Source organism: Oncorhynchus gorbuscha, linkage group LG20, assembly GCF_021184085.1.
Source record: "Oncorhynchus gorbuscha isolate QuinsamMale2020 ecotype Even-year linkage group LG20, OgorEven_v1.0, whole genome shotgun sequence".
In the NCBI taxonomy this organism is placed as follows: domain Eukaryota; kingdom Metazoa; phylum Chordata; class Actinopteri; order Salmoniformes; family Salmonidae; genus Oncorhynchus; species Oncorhynchus gorbuscha.
The window spans coordinates 34,745,113-34,763,546 of record NC_060192.1 but is presented as its reverse complement, the minus strand read 5'-3'; the positions used below and the strand labels follow the sequence as shown (position 1 = coordinate 34,763,546).

At 42.5% G+C, this 18,434-nt stretch overlaps 1 protein-coding gene across 1 annotated transcript in view; it reads left to right on the top strand.

Moving 5' to 3' along the window:
* The first annotated feature begins 3,999 nt into the window (after positions 1-3,999).
* LOC124006899 (replication protein A 70 kDa DNA-binding subunit-like) overlaps positions 4,000-18,434 on the top strand; it is a 108,805-nt gene continuing 94,370 nt past the window's right edge. Inside the window, exons 1-4 of the mRNA XM_046317087.1 lie at positions 4,000-4,068; positions 11,909-11,956; positions 16,390-16,468; positions 16,767-16,875. Coding sequence (XP_046173043.1) covers positions 4,000-4,068; positions 11,909-11,956; positions 16,390-16,468; positions 16,767-16,875 — 305 coding nt within the window. The remainder of the gene's footprint in view (positions 4,069-11,908; positions 11,957-16,389; positions 16,469-16,766; positions 16,876-18,434) is intronic.

Here is an 18,434-nt window from a genome sequence, read left to right as displayed (position 1 = left end):
CCCCACAGGCCTCGATGAGACTCATCATGACTCTGGGCTAGTATTCTCCCTCTTTGTGTCTCGACCCCCCAGGCCTCGATGAGACTCATCATGACTCTGGGCTAGTATTCTCCCTCTGACTTGTGGCTGTCCCCCTCTTTGTGTCTCCCCCCCACCGGCCTCGATGAGACTCATCATGACTCTGGGCTAGTATTCCCCCTCTTTGTGTCTCGACCCCCCCACAGGCCTCGATGAGACTCATCATGACTCTGGGCTAGTATTCTCCCTCTTTGTGTCTCGACCCCCCCACAGGCCTCGATGAGACTCATCATGACTCTGGGCTAGTATTCTCCCTCTTTGTGTCTCGGGACCCCCCCCTGTTGGTATCTGAGGCGCAAACGAAAAGGTCGGACCCTATGTAAGAGTTGTCAGCGGCCGCGTTGTTATGAGAATGGCTTTAACCTTTCAACCAAATCTCCTGGTGTTTGTGCTTCAAAACGCTCAGTGGCTGTCGAGGCCTGTCAATCACCACAGCGTCTGCGTGTGGCAACCTCTTCAGTACCTGCGAACTGAGACGAGGATATCTGTCTGTGATATCTCAAAGTGTTTCACCAATGGGAGTCAATGGGTCGGTTTCTGGACTGACGCCATTTGTGTCTGTGATTGAAAGGGGTTACAGTCCCCCACAAAGTGGAAGATATATCGTTGGAAGCTGAGTGCACTCTGCGCATCAATGTTTTTCTTTCTGAGATGGCCGCAGTTCTTCCATAAGTGTCCGAAGGGCAAGAGAAGTTAATCTCAACTACCGTATTGCACGACTTCAAGGAGGAGGGAAGTTACTCATTCACAGAGAAAAAAAATGAAATCATGAAAAGAATGGTCAATCAGGTTTGCTGATGAAATGTGTGCTGCTGTTACTGTTTATTATCTATCCTGTTGCCTAGTCACTTTATATGTAAATATCTCCCTCAATTACCCCATTCCTCTGCACATCCACTCAGTACAGGTACCCTGTACTCATTGTGTATTAATTCCTTGTGTTTCTGATTATTTCTCTATTTTCCTATTCTTTTCTTTCTCTCTGCAATATTGAGAAGGGGCTGTAAAGTAAGCATTCCACTGTTAGTCTACACCAGTTGTTTACGAAGCACGTGATACATTATTTGATGCAGGCACACACACACGCACGCGCACACACACACACACACACACACACACACACACACACACACACACACACACACACACACACACACACACACACACACACACACACACACACACACACACACACACACACACACACACACACACACACACACACACACACAGCTCCACGGTGTGTCTGTGACGACTTGGGCAAGACGGAATCTAGAATCTGTGGTAGCAGAATTTCCCTGAGAACTCTTGTTCTAATGTTCTCCATGTTCCTTCTCAGCCTGGTCTCATAGACTAGACGTAACATAGTAAATGTAAATCCGGGACACTCAAATGAATATGATATGTTACATTTGGCATGGTTACATAAGATAGAAAGTTACTTATGTATAAAAGGAAAGCAGGGTGGTTGGTCGGTCTGAATGGCAGGCTGGGGGAACATCTAGAAACACAAAGGTTGTGTGCAACTATTTCCTAATTTTTAGCTACTTTGCAACTATTTAGAATGTTAGCTAACCTTAACCTTAAACATTTTAGCTAACTATTCCCCTAACCTTAACCCTTTAAACCAACCTTAACCATTCCCTTAACCTCATCCTTCTACCCCCTAATTTTTAGAACATTCTGTTAAAAATCGTGCAACATTTCAGCGCCCTGCTACTAATGTCAGGAATATAGTATATGCATATGATTAGTATGTGTGGATATAAAACACTCAGACATTTATAAAACTGGTTAAATCACGGCTGTGACTTTTACAGAACATAAGTTTCATCGAATAGCGCAGGAAAACCTGATCACTGAAAATGGAAATATATATCCATCCGCCACTTCAACCCATTGATAAAGGCGAACCACAATAAATGGGGCTGAGGTTGCAATACCTACCTTCCACACGATGTCAACAGTCTTGTCATTCGCCTAGGCTTTGTTTCTTGGTCAAACGAAGAAGAGACAAGCCATATCTTCAGGTCTCCGACCGAATATTTTGGTTGAGATTTACCCGGACATTATTTCCAGACGGACAGCTAAGGAATATACATCGCCTCGTGATCAATTTGGTCGCTTATTAACGTGTACTAATACCTAAAGTTGCATTACAAAAGTATTTTGAAGTGTTTTGTGAAAGTTTATCGTCGACTTTTTAAATTTAAAACAATGATGTTACGTTATATGACGCAATTTTTTTCCGTTTATCACACAGTCTTCATAGATCGATATCTAGGCTATATATGGACCGATTTAATTGAAAAAAAGACCCAATAGTGATTATGGGACATCTAGGAGTGCCAACAAAGAAGATGGTCAAAGGTAATGAATGTTTTATATTTTATTTGTGTGGTTTGTGTAGCGACGACTATGCTAATTATTTTGTTTACGTCCCCTGCGGGTCTTTTGCGGTGTTACATGCTATCAGATAATAGCTCCTCATGCTTTCGCCAAAAAGCATTTTAAAAATCTGACTTGTTGCCTGGATTCACAATGAGTGTAGCTTTAATTCAATACCCTGCATGTGTATTTTAATGAACGTTTGAGTTTTAACGAGTACTATTAGCATTTAGCGTAGCGCATTTGCATTTCCAGATGTCTAGATGGGACGCCTGCATGTCAGGTAGGAGCAAAAGGTTAATCTGCAAAATTGTAATTATTCGCCTACCCCCTCATGCCTTTTGCACACATTGTATATAGACTCCCCTTTTTTTCTACTGTGTTATTGACTTGTTAATTGTTTACTCCATGTGTAACTCTGTGTTGTCTGTTCACACTGCTATGCTTTATCTTGGCCAGGTCGCAGTTGCAAATGAGAACTTGTTCTCAACTAGCCTACCTGGTTAAATAAAGGTGAAATTATTATTTTTTTAAACACATAATCCCTAGCCTAGCTAGCATTAGCAACCTAGCCATCAAGCTAACATTAGCCAAAACTAAAGTTTAGCAAATTCATAACATATTGTACGTTTTGCTTATTAGTTTCATAATGTACAAATTATAATTCATTAACATATTGTGCCAATTGCAATTCGGAAACATAATTTGAAATGGATGATAGACATCCATAAATGAATACCATGAGAAACGTAACATATCATACTTAATGTAGCGTCTCCGATTGACATACATAATTACAGAATAATACAACATGCTCTGAGACCAGGTTGTCCTTCTCTCTTATTGTTCCTCAGAACGTCCGTCGTATCATAAGGGGTTCTGGTCCACCCCGGTTACACCTCGTGATGAGTGATGGCCTGCACACCATGTCCAGTAAGTAGTATTATGTTATTAACTTTATTAGCGGTATTGGTAATAATGTAATCACTATAATTCCTTATTAACATTGCTAAAAATATTACCTTAGTAAGGGTTAATTCTCAGCCTAACCTGTGTGTGTGTGTGTGTGTGTGTGTGTGTGTGTGTGTGTGTGTGTGTGTGTGTGTGTGTGTGTGTGTGTGTGTGTGTGTGTGTGTGTGTGTGTGTGTGTGTGTGTGTGTGTGTGTGTGTGTTGACCCAGTTCCAGTTGAACTGTCTGGTTGAGGAGAACTGTCTGCTCCCCTACTGTTTCTGTCTACTGAAGAGGAGTGTCACCACCACATATATAATATATATATATATATATATATCTTAGATTTGGAATTATTTTGAAAGTCTGGTTATGGCTTAGATCAACAACATCATCCCAGACACCCTAGACCCACTCCAATTTGCATACCGCCCCAACAGATCCACAGATTAATCTCTATTGACATACACACTGCCTTCACCCACCTGGACAAGAGGAACGCCTATGTGAGAATTCTGTTCATTGACTACAGCTCAGCATTCAACACCATAGTGCCCTCCAAGCTCATCGCTAAGCTAAAGACTATGGGACTGAACACCTCCCTCTGCAACTGGCTCCTGGACTTCCTGAATGGCCGCCCTCAGGTTGTGAGGGTAGGCAACCAAACATCTGACACACTGACCCTCAACACGAGGGACCCTCAGGGTTGCGTGGTTAGTCTACTCGTGTGCTCCCTGTTCACCCATGACTGTGTGGCCAAGCACAACTCCAACACCATCATTAAGTTTTCTGACAAAATGACGGCGGTAGACCTGATCACTAATAATGATGAGACAGCCTGTAGGGAGGAGGTCAGAGACCTGGCAGTGTGATGCCAGGACAACAACAACCTCTCCCTCAATGCCAGCAAGACAAAGGAGCTGATCGTGGACTACAAGGAACGGAGGGCCAAGCACACGCCCATACACATTGATAGGGCTGTAGTGGAGCGGATTGAGAGCTAAAAGTTGCTACCTGTCCACATCACTAAGGAACTATCGTTCACACCAACCCAGTCGTGAAGAAATCAGGACAATGCCTCTTTCCCCTCAGGAGGCTGAGAAGATTTGTCATGGGCCTTCAAAATGGTTTACAGCTGCACCATCGAGAGCATCTTGACCGGCTGCTTCACCACTTGGTATGGCAACTGCTTGGCATCCGACCGCTAGACGCTATATAAGGTAGTTCATATGGCCCAGTACATCCCTGGGGCCGAGCTCCCTGTCATCCAGGACCTCTATACCAGGAGGTGTCAGAGGAAGTCAATCATGTCATATACTGTTCTCTCTGCTAGCGCATGGCAAGTTGTACCAATGCGCCAAGTCTGGAACCAACAGGACCCTGAACAGCTTCTACCTCCATGTCAGAGGACTGCTAAACAGTACGTTATATAGAATAGATATATGCGGGTTAGGATCTGCCTTGACCCTTTTTGCACTAACTAATTTTGACTCATCATATGCGCTGCTTTTACTGTTTATTATCTATCCTGTTGCCTTGTCACTTTATCCCTACCTATATGTACATATCTACCTCAATTACCACATACCTCTGCACATCAACTCGGTACTGGTAGCCCGTGTATATAGTCAAGTTATCAATACTCAATGTGTATTTATTCCTTTATTTCTCTTTTTTTTCTCCCTGCGTTGTTGGGATGGACCTGTAAGTAAGCATTTCACTGTTAGTCTACACCTGTTTGTTTTTTAACCCTAGCTCCTAACCCTAAATATAACACTAAATCTAGCCTTAACCCTAAACCCTATAGAAATATCATTTGACATCATGGTGACAAACAAAATGTCCCCAGTTGGTACATTTTTTTATTTGTTTACCATTCATGTGGGGATTTACAGTTAAACACACGCACGCACACGCACGCACGCACGCACGCACGCACGCACGCACGCACGCACGCACACACACACACACACACACACACACACACACACACACACACACACACACACACACACACACACACACACACACACACACACACACACACACACACACACACACACACACACACACACACACACATTGGAGATGGACAGATAAACAGTTTAATGTTCATTCAAAACGTGTGTGTCGTTTAGAATGGCACCGGAGGAGATGGCTGCCGTTTTACGTTCCCCTAACCAGTTGTGCTCTGGTGTGTGTTTTTTCATGTTATTTGGTACTTATTTTGTACATAATGTTTCTTGGTTTCTTTTGACCAAAATGAGCTTTTAGATATCAGGACAGCGATGACTCACCTCGTACGAGACAAATATTTTTTTCTTTAACGAGTCGGACGCAAAGGATTTACTTCAGACGCCCGACAAGGCCCACATCCCTGTCATTAGCAGGAGAAAGAGACGGAGATATCGGGGATGTAGGTCGGGGTGCCCTTGCAAGGATCCGACGGTGAGTGGGTGATCTACCATCGGTCCGATTAGCCAACGCACAATCATTGGATAATAAAATAGACGAACTACAAGTGCGTATATCCTACAAACGGGACATTAAAAACTGTAGTATCTTATGTTTCACATAGTCGTGGCTGAACGACGACATGATCAACATACAGTTGGAGGGTTTTACGCTTTTTCGGCAGGAACAGCGGCCTCTTGTAATACGTGGTGACGGTCTATTGTTTATTTGTAAACAACAACTGGTGCACAAAATCTAAGGAAGTCTCCAGGTTTAGATCGCCTGAGGTGAATCATCTCATGATAAAATGTAGACTACACTATTTACGAAGAGAGTTTTCATCTATATTATACGTAGCTGTCTATTTACCACCACAAACCGATACTGGCACTAAGACCCCACTCAACAAGTTATATACTGTAGGTCATCACTCAGTGAGCTGTATATGGCTGTAAGCAAACAGGAAAAAGCTCACGCAGAGGCAGCGCTCCTAGTGTCCGGGGACATTAGTGCAGGGAAACTTAAATTCTTTATACCTCATTTCTACCAGCATGATAATTGTGCAATGCTCTCCCTCGCTCTCCATTTGGCACATCTGACCATAATTCTATCATCCTGATTCCTGCTTACAAGCTTAAACTAAAGCAGGAAGTGCCAGTGATTCAGTCAATAAAAAAAGAGGTCAGATGAAGCAGATGCTAACCCACGGGACTGTTTTGCTAGCACAGACTATGGAATATGTTCCGGGATTCTTCCAATGGCATTGAGGAGTTTACCACATCAGTCACTGGCTAATCAGTGCATCGATAACGTTGTTAACAACAGTGACCGTACGTACATACCACAACCAGAAGCCATGGATTACAGGAAAGATCAACACAACGCTAAAGGGTAGAGCTGTCGCATTCAAGGAGCGGGACACTAACCCGGAACCCTTTAAGAAATCCTGCTATGTCCTCGGACAAACAGGCAAAGCGTCAATACAGGACTGAGATCGAATCATACTACACCGGCTCCGACGCTTGTTGGATATGGCAGGGCTGGCAAACTATTACAGACTACAAAGGGAAGCACACCTGCACACCACACCACACTATGCTCGCTTTGAGGCAGGTAACACTGAAATATGCATGATAGCATCAGCTGTTCTGGACAACTGTGTGATCACGCTCTCTGTAGCCGATGTGAGTAAGACCTTTAAACAGGTCAACATTCACAAGGCCGCTGGGCCAGACAGATTACCTGGACGTGTACTGACCAACATGCACTGACCAACTGGAAAGTATCTTCACTGACATGTTCAACCTCTCCCTGTCTGAGTCTGTAATACCAACATGTTTCAAGCAGACCACCATAGTCCCTGTGCCCAAGAACACTAAGGTAACCTGCCTAAATTAAAGGGTGGTCATGGCTCACATCAACACCGTTATCTCAGAAACCCTAAACCCACTCCAATTTGCATAACACCCCAACAAATCCACAGATGATGCAATCTCTATTTCACTCCACACTTCCCTTTCCCACCTGGACTAAAGGAACACCTATGTGAGAATTGTATTCACTGACTACAGCTCAGCGTTCAACACCGTAGTACCCTCCATGCGCATCACTCAGCTAAGGACCCTTGGACTAAACACATCCCTCTGCAACTGGATCCTGGACTTCCTGATGGGCCGCCCCCAGGTGGTAAGGGTAGGTAACAACTCATCCTCCATGCTGATCCTCAACACGGGGGTCCCTAAGTGGTGCGTGCTCAGTCTCCTCCTGTAATCCCTGTTCGCTCATGACATCATGGTCAGGCATGACTCCAACACCATCATTAGGTTAGCCTCTGACACAACAGTGGTAGGCCTGATCACTGACAATGGTGAGACATCCTACAGGGAGGAGCTCAGAGACCTAGCCATATGGTGCCAGGACAACAACCTCTCCCGCAACGTGATCAATACAAAGGAGATGATTGTGGACTACAGGAAAAGGAGGACCGAGCATGCCCCCATTTTCATTGACGGGGCTGTAGTGGAGCAGGTTGAGAGCTTCAAGTTCCTTGGTGTCCACATCACCAATAAACTATCATGGTCCAAGCACACCAAGCCAGTAGTGAAGAGGGCACGACAAAACCTATTCCCCTTCAAATACTGCACATTTTTGGCATTGGTCCTCAGATCCTCAAAAGGTTTCACAGCTGCACCATCAAGAGCATCCTGACTTAGGGTAGTGCATGCGGTACATCACTGGGGCCAAGCTTCCTGCCATCCAGTACCTCTATTCCAGGTGGTGTCAGAGGAAGGACCTAAAAATTATCAAAAAATCCATCCACCCTAGTCATAGACTGTTCTCTCTGCTACTGCACAGAAAGTCTAGGTCCAAAAGGCTTCTTAAGGGCTTGTAAGTAAGCATGTGACGAATACAATTTGATTTGATTTGATTTAAATAGCCATAATAGGATGTTCTGAAAGAACTGGACAAAAGATCTAGACTATTGAGATATACTCTTTGACCATGTTCCCCTTACCCTGTAGCACTGTAGGAGGAATAGTGCATAGCACAGAGAGAGCTGTTCTGATGTCCGGGAAGCACGACAAAAACCCTACAGGAGAGAGAGAGGGGAGAGAAACAGAGACAGAGTGAGCGAAGGAGGGAGAGAGAGAGGGAGATATGAGTGGGAGGTATGGAGAACACACACAGGGGCGGTGGCTCCGGCCGACTAATATATGATTGGCTAAGAAGAATCCGGAAAAGGCGATGTGGCGTCGCCATTGAAATTGAAAGCACTCTCTCTGTCGCAGGTTCTTCAAGGGAGAGGCCACGCTGTACCACATAAGGCAAAGAGTAGCAATATAAAGGTGCTTTTAAATTGGACACGACTTCCACTGAAAAATGACATTAAATCTCACAGGCGGTGCAATTGAGGCAAGTTACAACATAGACATAATACTTATCACTCATTGTGTTGTTTGTAGTTGCAGGCTAACTTAGTGTAATAGCAATTTTTTGCAATCTGCAGTGCCTACAGTGGGATATTTAAGAAATAAGGCATGAGGAAGTGTGATAGATGGCCAATATTCCACGGCTAAGGGCTGTTCTGATGGACCACGCACAGCGGACTTTAGCCGTGGTATACTGGCCATTTACCACACACCCCCAAGGCGCCAATGTAACTCGAGCAGTAAAAATATATATTTTTTTAAACCTGGTTTTCCTTAGCCTATGCTATTATTTGAATGACATACAATGAATCATTTGATTGTTCCCTACAATATTACAACCTTAATATGCTTGTTCTTAAAGCTACATTTGTTGGCATCTGACCAAATTCACATAGAAATGTGTGTTATAGATCCGTCATTCGCATTTAAATAAAGTCTAAGAAGCTGTAAATATGTTCGATATGCGCTATTTCTATACTTCCCGTTCTTTTACTTTCGGTTTTGTGCTTCAAACAACTGACAATATGGAAAATATATTTCACAAAGATTTAGATGGTACAATGATTATCTGCACCATACTTGCTTGTTTTGTCACTGTTGCATCCTAAGATGCTGGTTTCTTTTACTGAAGACTCCGAAGCATACTTATAACAAACGGAACAGATTTTTAAAATGTCCTCCATGACACATTACAGTCGACTTCTCTCTGCAGTGTCTTCAGCCCAACTCCCCAATACATCCCTGAACTTTTTAAAATGTCCTCCATGACACATTACAGTCGACTTCTCTCTGCAGTGTCTTCAGCCCAACTCCCCAATACATCCCTGAACTTTTTAAAATGTCCTCCATGACACATTACAGTCGACTTCTCTCTGCAGTGTCTTCAGCCCAACTCCCCAATACATCCCTGAACTTTTTTAAATGTCCTCCATGACACATTACAGTCGACTTCTCTCTGCAGTGTCTTCAGCCCAACTCCCCAATACATCCCTGAACTTTTACCGCACTTGCATCTCCTAATCCAATTGTTTCAATTCAAGAACGGAAACTCCATTGTCATTTGTTAATTCAAATAACTCAACTCCTGCAATCATTTTAAATCTAAACTCATTAACACACTATACGTTTCTCAATACAACACAGTCACATAAACTGAAACTGATTGAACTATTTGCATTTTAGTAACCGAGAAATAGCTGAGTGATATCTGCATAGTACATTGTTGGTTAAATAACAGTGTTCACAGATATTCACAATAAAAACTGTAACAGATTTTTTGGGGGGGAGGGTAGATATTGAAAATCAGTCTGTTAGCTTAGTTAGTTAAAATATATATATATATATATATATATATATATATATTTATATTCAGTACCAGTTAAAAGTTTGAACAGACCTACTCATTCAAGAGTTTTTCTTTATGTTTATTATTTTCTACATTATAGAATAATAGTGAAAACAACAGAACTATGAAATAACACACATGGAATCATGTAGTAACCAAAAAAGTGATATATTTGAGATTCTTCAAAGTAGCCACCCTTTGCCTTGATGACAGCTTTGCACACTATTGGCATTTTCTCAATGAGCTTCATGAGGTTGTCATCTGGAATGCATTTCAACCTGTTGGTACTAGGGGGCAGTATTTTCATTTTTGGAAAAAAAAACGTTCCCGTTTTAAACTGGATATTTTGTCAGGACAAGCTGCTAGAATATGCATATAATTGACAGCTTTGGATAGAAAACACTATAAACTTACACAAATGCTTGTCTAGCTTTGGCTGTAAAGCATATTTTGAAAATCTGAGATGACAGGGTGATTAACAAAAGGCTAAGCTGTGTTCCAATATATTTCACTTGTGATTTTCATGAATAGAAAGATTTTCTATGAAGATTTATGTCCGTTGCTGAACATTTGAGATTTTTGGTTCCATCCGTTGTGTCTTTGTGAGACGCAGAGTCGGTGAACAGATGATCTCCATATGTGTGGTTACCACCGTGAAGTATGGAGGAGTAAGTGTGATGATGTGGCGGAGCTTTGCTGGTGACACTGTCTGTGATTTATTTAGAATTCAAGGCACACTTAACTGGCATGGCTACCACAGCATTCTGCAGCAATACGCCATTCCATCTGGGTTGGGTATAGTGGGACTGTCATTTGTTTTTCAACAGGACAATGGGTACTTTGAAGAATCTCAAATATAAAACTTATTTTGACAGGTACTGTGTCAGGACCCAGTTACGAACCCAGGTCTCCGGAGTGAGAAACAGTCACTTAACCAACTGAGCCACGAATAGTCGGCAGAACCCAGAAGATGAGGCAGACACAGCAGTACTTGAGACGGTGTATTTAATGAAGTAAAAAGTGAAGTTCTTCAGGAAAACATGTAACTCCATAACCTCAAAAGGAAATCCACAAGAACAAAGGTAATCCTCATGGACAAAAAAGGTAAATCCACAAGGTGGAAGGTATAGCACAAAAAGCCTCAAAAGATACTCAAAAACAAACAAACAAGAACAAAAAACAGAATTCCACAAGAGAGTCCACCGGGATCAACAAGAGTTCACAGAGTACTAGGGCTGGGTGCTAACATACAAACACAGAGCAAAGAACTGAGTAAAACAAAGGGTTTAAATACAATCAGGGGAAACGAGGCACAGGTGCAAATAATAATGGGGATCAAGGGAAAACAAAAGGTCAAAAGGCACAATGGGGGCATCTAGTGACCAAAAACTGGAACAACCCTGTCCAAATCCTGACATACTGGTTATAGGCTGAATTTGTTTTGTATTCCGCCAGCTGTAATTTAGTAAAAGCCCATATTAATCAAACACAAACCTGCAGCCACTAGCTAGCTTGTCAGTTGACGTTCAACGTTAGCACTGTTTTGTTTTGGAGCGGTGAGTTCTATTGAGCAGCAACCCCCTTTTTGACCATGGTCTTAATGACATTCTATTCAATCTAACCATGAGAAATTCTATGAATAAATCATCTGTAACTATATATGGTAAAGATATGGGGTTTGGACTATGCCTTTTCTGATGCAATTCTCTATTGAATAAAGATATTGTCATAAACATTTAATGAAATAATCATTGTCTCATTCAGGCCCTGACCAAAGGCACTTACGTGCACAATCCTCTGCTTCAGTTGTTGGTAAGTGTTCTATTTGCTGCGTCTCTACAATACATTGTTAGGTTCTGAAAAACAGAGTATAAACTCAAACAGACGACTATAAACAGACGACTATAACAGACGACTATATAGCTCAAACCAAGTTTATTCACCCCACTTCAGCTGGGTTGCTTCAGCTGCAAACACACTTTGTACATGATCAAACAGACATGTATATATCATGAAGAGATTCATCTTAAGCATCCGCCCCTTTTTCCCCAATTTTTGCCTAAAATGACACCCAAATCTATCTGCCTGTAGCTCAGGCCCTGAAGTAAGAATATGCATATTCTTGGTATCATTTGAAAGGAACCACTTTGAAGTTTGTGTAAATGTGAAAGGAATGTAGGAGAATATAACACAATTGATCTGGTAAAAAGATAATATAAAGAAAAAACAACCGTTCTTTTGTATTTATTTTGTACCATCATCTTTCAAATGCAAGAGAAAGGACATAATGTATTATTCCAGCCCAGGTGCAATCTAGATTTTGGCCGCTAGATGGCAGCAGTGTATGTGCAAAGTTTAAGACTAATCCAATGGACCATTGCATTTCTGTTCAAAATGTTGTATCAAGACTTCCCAAATGTCCCTAATTTGTTTATTTAATAACCGTTAATGTTCAAAATTGTACACTCTCCTCAAACAATAGCATGGTATTATTTCACTGTAATAGCGACTGTAAATTGGACAGTGCAGTTAGATTAACAAGAAATTAAGCTTTCTCCCAACAACAGATATGTCTATGTCCTGGGAAATGTTCTTGTTACTTACAACCTCATGCTAATTGCATTAGCCTACGTTAGCTCAGCTGTCCCGTGGAAGGGACAACGATCCCAAATAAGTTTTAATGGTGTAACTACTCAGGGTGTAACTACTCAGGGTGTGACTACTCAGGGTGTAACTACTCAGGGTGTAACTACTCAGGGTGTGACTACTCAGGGTGTAACTACTCAGGGTGTAACTACTCAGGGTGTGACTACTCAGAACATCTGTCTTTCTAAACTGATGACACATGGCATTGTTGTCAGAGCTGTCAGAGCAGTCTGGTAGCAGTTCAACTTCAAGCGGTTATGACTGACCATCTTACTCAACTCTGGACATTCTGTTCCCCTTTTCTCTCACAGTAACTTTCCATAGACAAATGTCATCTTCCCATTCCTTGACACATCACATACACAGTTATACAGTGGGGCAAAAAAGTATTTAGTCAGACACCAATTGTGCAAGTTCTCCCACTTAAAAAGATGAGAGAGGCCTGTAATTTTCAACATAGGTACACTTCAACTATGATAGACAAAATGAGAAAAAGAATTCCAGAAAATCACATTGTAGGATTTTTTAAAAGAATTTGAAAGCTCTTTGGTCTTGGCCATAGTGGAGTTTGGAGTGTGACTGTTTGAGGTTGTGACAGGTGTATTTTATATTGATAACAAGTTCAAACAGGTGCCATTAATACAGGTAACGAGTGGAGGACAGAGGAGCCTCTTAAAGAAGAAGTTACAGGTCTGTGAGAGCCAGAAATCTTGCTTGTTTGTAGGTGACCAAATACTTATTTTCCACCATAATTTGCAAATAAATTCATAAAAAATCCTACAATGTGATTTTCTGGATTTCTTTTCTCATTTTGTCTGTCATAGTTGAAGTGTACCTATGATGAAAATTACAGGCCTCTCTCATCTTTTTTAAGTGGGAGAACTTGCACAATTGCTGGCTGACTAAATACTTTTTTGCCCCACTGTATATAACCGTATTACAGTCCTGAGTCATGACTGCAGTCAAATTCCAAGTTGGCCGTTGAGTCATGGTAATCTCCTCTTATGCACTCTGGACATGCATTGGTAGTACCCAACTCGCTAACGACCATCAGATCGCCTATCAAATCAAATCAAATGTTATTGGTCACATACACATGGTTAGCAGATGTTATTGCGAGTGTAGTGAAATGCTTATGCTTCTAGATCCGACAGTGCAGCAGTATCTAACAGGTAATATCTAACAATTCCACAACAGACCCTAATATCTAACACATTCCACATCAAAACCTAATACACACATTCTAGTAAAGGAATGGGATAAAATATATAGATGAGCAGTGACAGAGCGGCCAAGATGCAATAGATAGTAAAGAATAGATAGTGAAGGATACACTATACAGTATATACTGTACATATGAGATGAGTAATGCGAGATATGTAAACATTATTCAAGTGACTAGTGTTCCATTTATTAAAGTGGCCAATGATATCAAGTCTGTAGGTAGGCAGCAGCCTCTCTGTGCTAGTGGTGGCTGTTTAACAATCTGATGGCCTTGAGATAGAAGCTGTTTCTCAGTCTCTCGGTCCCAGATTTGATGCACCTGTACTGATCTCACCTTCTGGATGATAGCGGGGTGAACAGGCAGTGGCTCGGGTGGTTATTGTACTTGATGATCTTTTTTGCCTTCCTGTGACATCGGGTGTTGTAGGTGTCCTGGAAGGCAAGTAGTTTGCCCCTGGTGATGCGTTGTGCAGACCACACTACCCTCTGCAGAGGCCTGCATTTGTGGGCGGTGCAGTTGCCGTACCAGGCGGTGATACAGGCAAACAGGATGCTCTCAATTGTGCATCTATAGAAGTTAATGATGGTTTTCAGTGAAAAGTCACATTTTGTCAGCCTCCTGAGGTTGAAGAGGCGCTGTTGCGCTTTCTTCACCACACTGTCTGTGCGTGGACCATTTCAGTTTGTCGGTGACATGTACACAGAGGAACTTCAAACGTTCCACCTTCTCCACTGCTGTCCCATCGATGTGGATAGGGGGCTGCTCCCTCTGCTGTTTCCTGAAGTCTCTTCTGTTTTGCTGCCGTATTCATGTCTATATATTATTATTATTACTCCTCTGCTGTTGCTACAGTAGGTGGCAGCATAGGCCTCTCAAACCCGATTTTCTCTTTAAATATTACATCTCCTTTTTAGAAATGTAACCCTTGCAGGAAAACCACATCTTTTGAAAATCTCTTTAAATGTTTTAAGAACCTTCCGCTTTTTTTGTTTGTTGGCATCATGAAGCCATTTCCATGTAATACGTTTGATTTTGTTGCTCTTTACTTGTATAGAATCAAAGTTAACACTGTCTCTTCCGTCTGTCATTGAAGAACCAGAAAACACATTTTAGCAGACATGTCATATGAAGGCTGTGGGCATTCCATGGAATGCCAGAGTCATTGGATGAATACATAGTCATTATATACATTACATACTGTACATAGAACGTGTGCAATGTGGTCTGAGCAGACGTTAAACAGAGAACACATTTTAGCAGACATGTCATATGAAGGCTGTGGGCATTCCATGGAATGCCAGAGTCATTGGATGAATACATAGTCATTATATACATTACATACTGTACATAGAACGTGTGCAATGTGGTCTGAGCAGACGTTAAACAGAGAACACATTTTAGCAGACATGTCATATGAAGGCTGTGGGCATTCCATGGAATGCCAGTCATTGGATGAATACATAGTCATTATCATTATATACATTACATACTGAACACATTTTAGCATATGAAGGCTGTGGGCATTCCATGGAATGCCAGTCATAGAACATTACATACTGTATATAGAACGTGTGCAATGTGGTCTGAGCAGACGTTAAACAGAAAACACATAAAAAAACACAAAGCAAAATACCTCTTTGTAGTTTGAAGAGCTGTGCCTTTTTAGGGCTTTTAAGCTCTAATGTTCTCCATGATTCTTTTCAACCTGGTCTCATAGACTAGACGTAACATAGTAAAAGTAAATCCGGGACACTCAAAATAATATGATATGTTACGTTTGGTATGGTAACTTAAGACAGAAGGTTACTTAAGGCAAAAACATGAATCTCATCATGGCCAACTTTAGCATTTTAGCTAATTTGCAACGTTGCAACTATTTCCTACTTTTTAGCTACTTTGCAACTACTTAGAATGTTAGCTAACCATACTTAACTTTAAACATGTTAGCTAACCCTTCCCTTAACCTTAACCCTTTAACCCTTCCCCTAACCTTAACCCTTTAACCCAACTCCTAACCTTAACCCTAACCTTAACTGTAACACCTAGTCCCGAGTCTAGCTAACCTTAGCCAGCTAGCTAACACTAGCGTTAGCAACCTAGGCATCTAGCTAACGTTTGCCATGGCAAAAGTTTAGCAAATTCATAACATAGTGCATGTCTTGCAAATTCTCACCATAATGCACAAACTATAATTCATAACATATTGTACATATTGCAATTCGTAACGTATAATTTGAAATGGATAACGGACATCCACAAATTAATACCATAAGAAACGTAACATATCATACTTAATGTAGTGTCTCAGAATTACATACATAATAATACAAAATGCTCTGAGACCAGGTTGTCCTTCTCTCTTATTGTTCCTCAGAACGTCCGTCGTATCATAAGGGGTTCTGGTCCACCCCGGTTCCACCTTGTGATGAGTGATGGCCTGCACACCATGTCCAGTAAGTAGTATTATGTTATTAACGGTATTACCGGTATTGGTAATGTCATAAGGTGAATGCACCAATTTGTAAGTCGCTCTGGATAAGAGCGTCTGCTAAATGACTTAAATGTAAATGTAAATGTAATAATGTAATCACCATGATTCCTTATTAACATTGCAAAACAATTCAACTTAGTAAGGCTTCATTCTTGCTCGTGATGTGTGATGACCTGCACACCCAGTCCTTTGAGCCTAACCTGTCTGTGCCCACTCTGTGTGTGTGTGTGTTTGTGTGTGTGTGTGTGTGTGTGGTGTAGCCTTCTGGCTGGTCACCAAATTGAACTGTCTGGTTGAGAAGAACTGTCTGCTCCCCTACTGTGTCTGTCTACTGAAGAGGAGAGTCACCAACATACTGAAGGATGGAAGGTACGCCTGGACTCTTTATCTCTGTCTCTCTCTTTCGCTCTCTCTCTGTCTCTCTCTCTCTGTCTCTCTCTCTCTGTCTGTCTATCTCTCTGTCTCTCTCTCTCTCTCTGTCTATCTCTCTGTCTCTCTCTCTCTGTCTGTCTCTCCTTCTCCCTTGCTCTCTCTCTCTGTCTCTCTGTCTCTCTCTCTCTGTCTGTCTCTCTGTCACTCTCTCTGTCACTCTCTCTGTCTCTCTCTGTCTGTCTCTCTGTCTCTCTCTCTCTGTCTGTCTCTCTGTCTCTGTCTCTCTGTCTCTCTCTGTCTCTCTCTCTGTCTGTCTCTCTCTCTCTCTGTCTCTCTCTGTCTCTCTCTGATGGGCGGGTGACCTCTGTGGTGGGGGAGATGCGGCTGTCTGATGGGCGGGTGACCTCTGTGGTGGGGGAGATGCGGCTGTCTGATGGGCGGGTGACCTCTGTGGTGGGGAGATGCGGCTGTCTGATGGGCGGGTGACCTCTGTGGTGGGGGAGATGCGGCTGTCTGATGGGCGGGTGACCTCTGTGGTGGAGGAGATGTGGCAGCGGACTGTGGAGTTTTATACTGAGTTGTATAGGGCAGAAATGTGTGATCCTATGTGTGCTCAAGTCTTGTTCGCAGGACTCCCTAAGCTCTCTCTGGCACAGAGGGATGAAATGGACATTCCTCTGTTGTCCCATGAACTGGCAGAGGCCATAACCCAGATGTCCCCTCGGTCATGTACCGGGAATCGATGGACTCCCAGTGGAGTTTTATAAAAAATTATGGGGAATAATTGGACAGGACTTCTTTTGCGTGTTGCGTGAATGCGTTGGGGTAGGAGAGTTGCCGATGAGCTGCCATCGGGCGGCTCTGACTCTCCTGCCCAAAAAAGGGGACTTGTGTGAACTTAAGAACTGGAGGCCTGTGGCATTACTCTGTGCGGACTACAAGATATTTGCCAAAGTCCTCTCTGACTGACTGAAGTTCCATTTGGACTCGATAGTACATAAGGACCAAACATATTGTGTACCGGGACACTCAATCACGGACAACTTGTTCTTAATCAGGGACATGTTGGACTTGTCGAGAGGTCCTTCCGTAGCTCAGTTGGTAGAGCATGGCGCTTGTAACGCCAGGGTAGTGGGTTCGATCCCCGGGACCACCCATACGTAGAATGTATGCACACATGACTGTAAGTCGCTTTGGATAAAAGCGTCTGCTAAATGGCATATATTATTATTATTATTAACTTTGGACAGGTCACTTTGATCAAGAGAAGGCTTTTGATAGAGTGGACCATGAGTATCTGTTTAATGTGATGTCTGTGTTTGGGTTTGGGAAGAGTTTTTTGACCTGTGTGAAGCTGTTGTATGCTGGGGCGTCATGTATGGTCAAGGTTGGAGGGGGGCTCAGTAGGCCAGTCTGGGTGAGACGGGGCATTAGACAAGGATGCCCTCTATCTGGGCAGTTATACACATTAGCCATTAAGCCTTTTTTAGGACTGCTACGCAGGAGACTGCAGGGAGTGTGCTGGACAGGAATGGATGTCGTGACAGGCACAGCAG